General features: G+C 30.3%; 1 protein-coding gene across 2 annotated transcripts in view; it reads left to right on the top strand.

The window, feature by feature from the left end:
• PCDH15 (protocadherin-related 15) overlaps positions 1 to 284 on the top strand; it is a 516985-nt gene that overhangs the window by 417392 nt on the left and 99309 nt on the right. For both annotated transcript variants that reach the window (XM_015565490.1, XM_015565491.1), the window contains exon 24: positions 254 to 284. This exon is cut by the window's right edge and continues 128 nt beyond it. In XM_015565490.1, the coding sequence (XP_015420976.1) occupies positions 254 to 284 (31 nt within the window). The remainder of the gene's footprint in view (positions 1 to 253) is intronic.

The raw sequence follows: 284 nt of genomic DNA, 5'->3' as shown, positions 1-284 counted from the left end.
TAAGAAACCATATTTTCTAAATAATCACCATGTTTTTCCCTAAAGTGTCCTTAGCAGGACACAATCTATAGGATAATAAGATGCATTAAATCATAAAAAGTATAATAATTTAATAAGATAATAAAATAGTTGGCTAAACAAAATGAAATGGGTTTCTTCAAAACAGAATTTCTGTCTTTAGTATGGTAGAAGACCATCTGAATCTAGGGTGAGGGGTATATTATGCATTGCTCCCAAATGCAATTGATCACAGAAACATTGATTTCAAGGAGAATCTCAGAAAA

Source organism: Myotis davidii, unplaced genomic scaffold (assembly GCF_000327345.1).
Source record: "Myotis davidii unplaced genomic scaffold, ASM32734v1 scaffold20, whole genome shotgun sequence".
Lineage (NCBI taxonomy): Eukaryota > Metazoa > Chordata > Mammalia > Chiroptera > Vespertilionidae > Myotis > Myotis davidii.
This window is presented reverse-complemented; position numbering and strand designations above follow the sequence as displayed.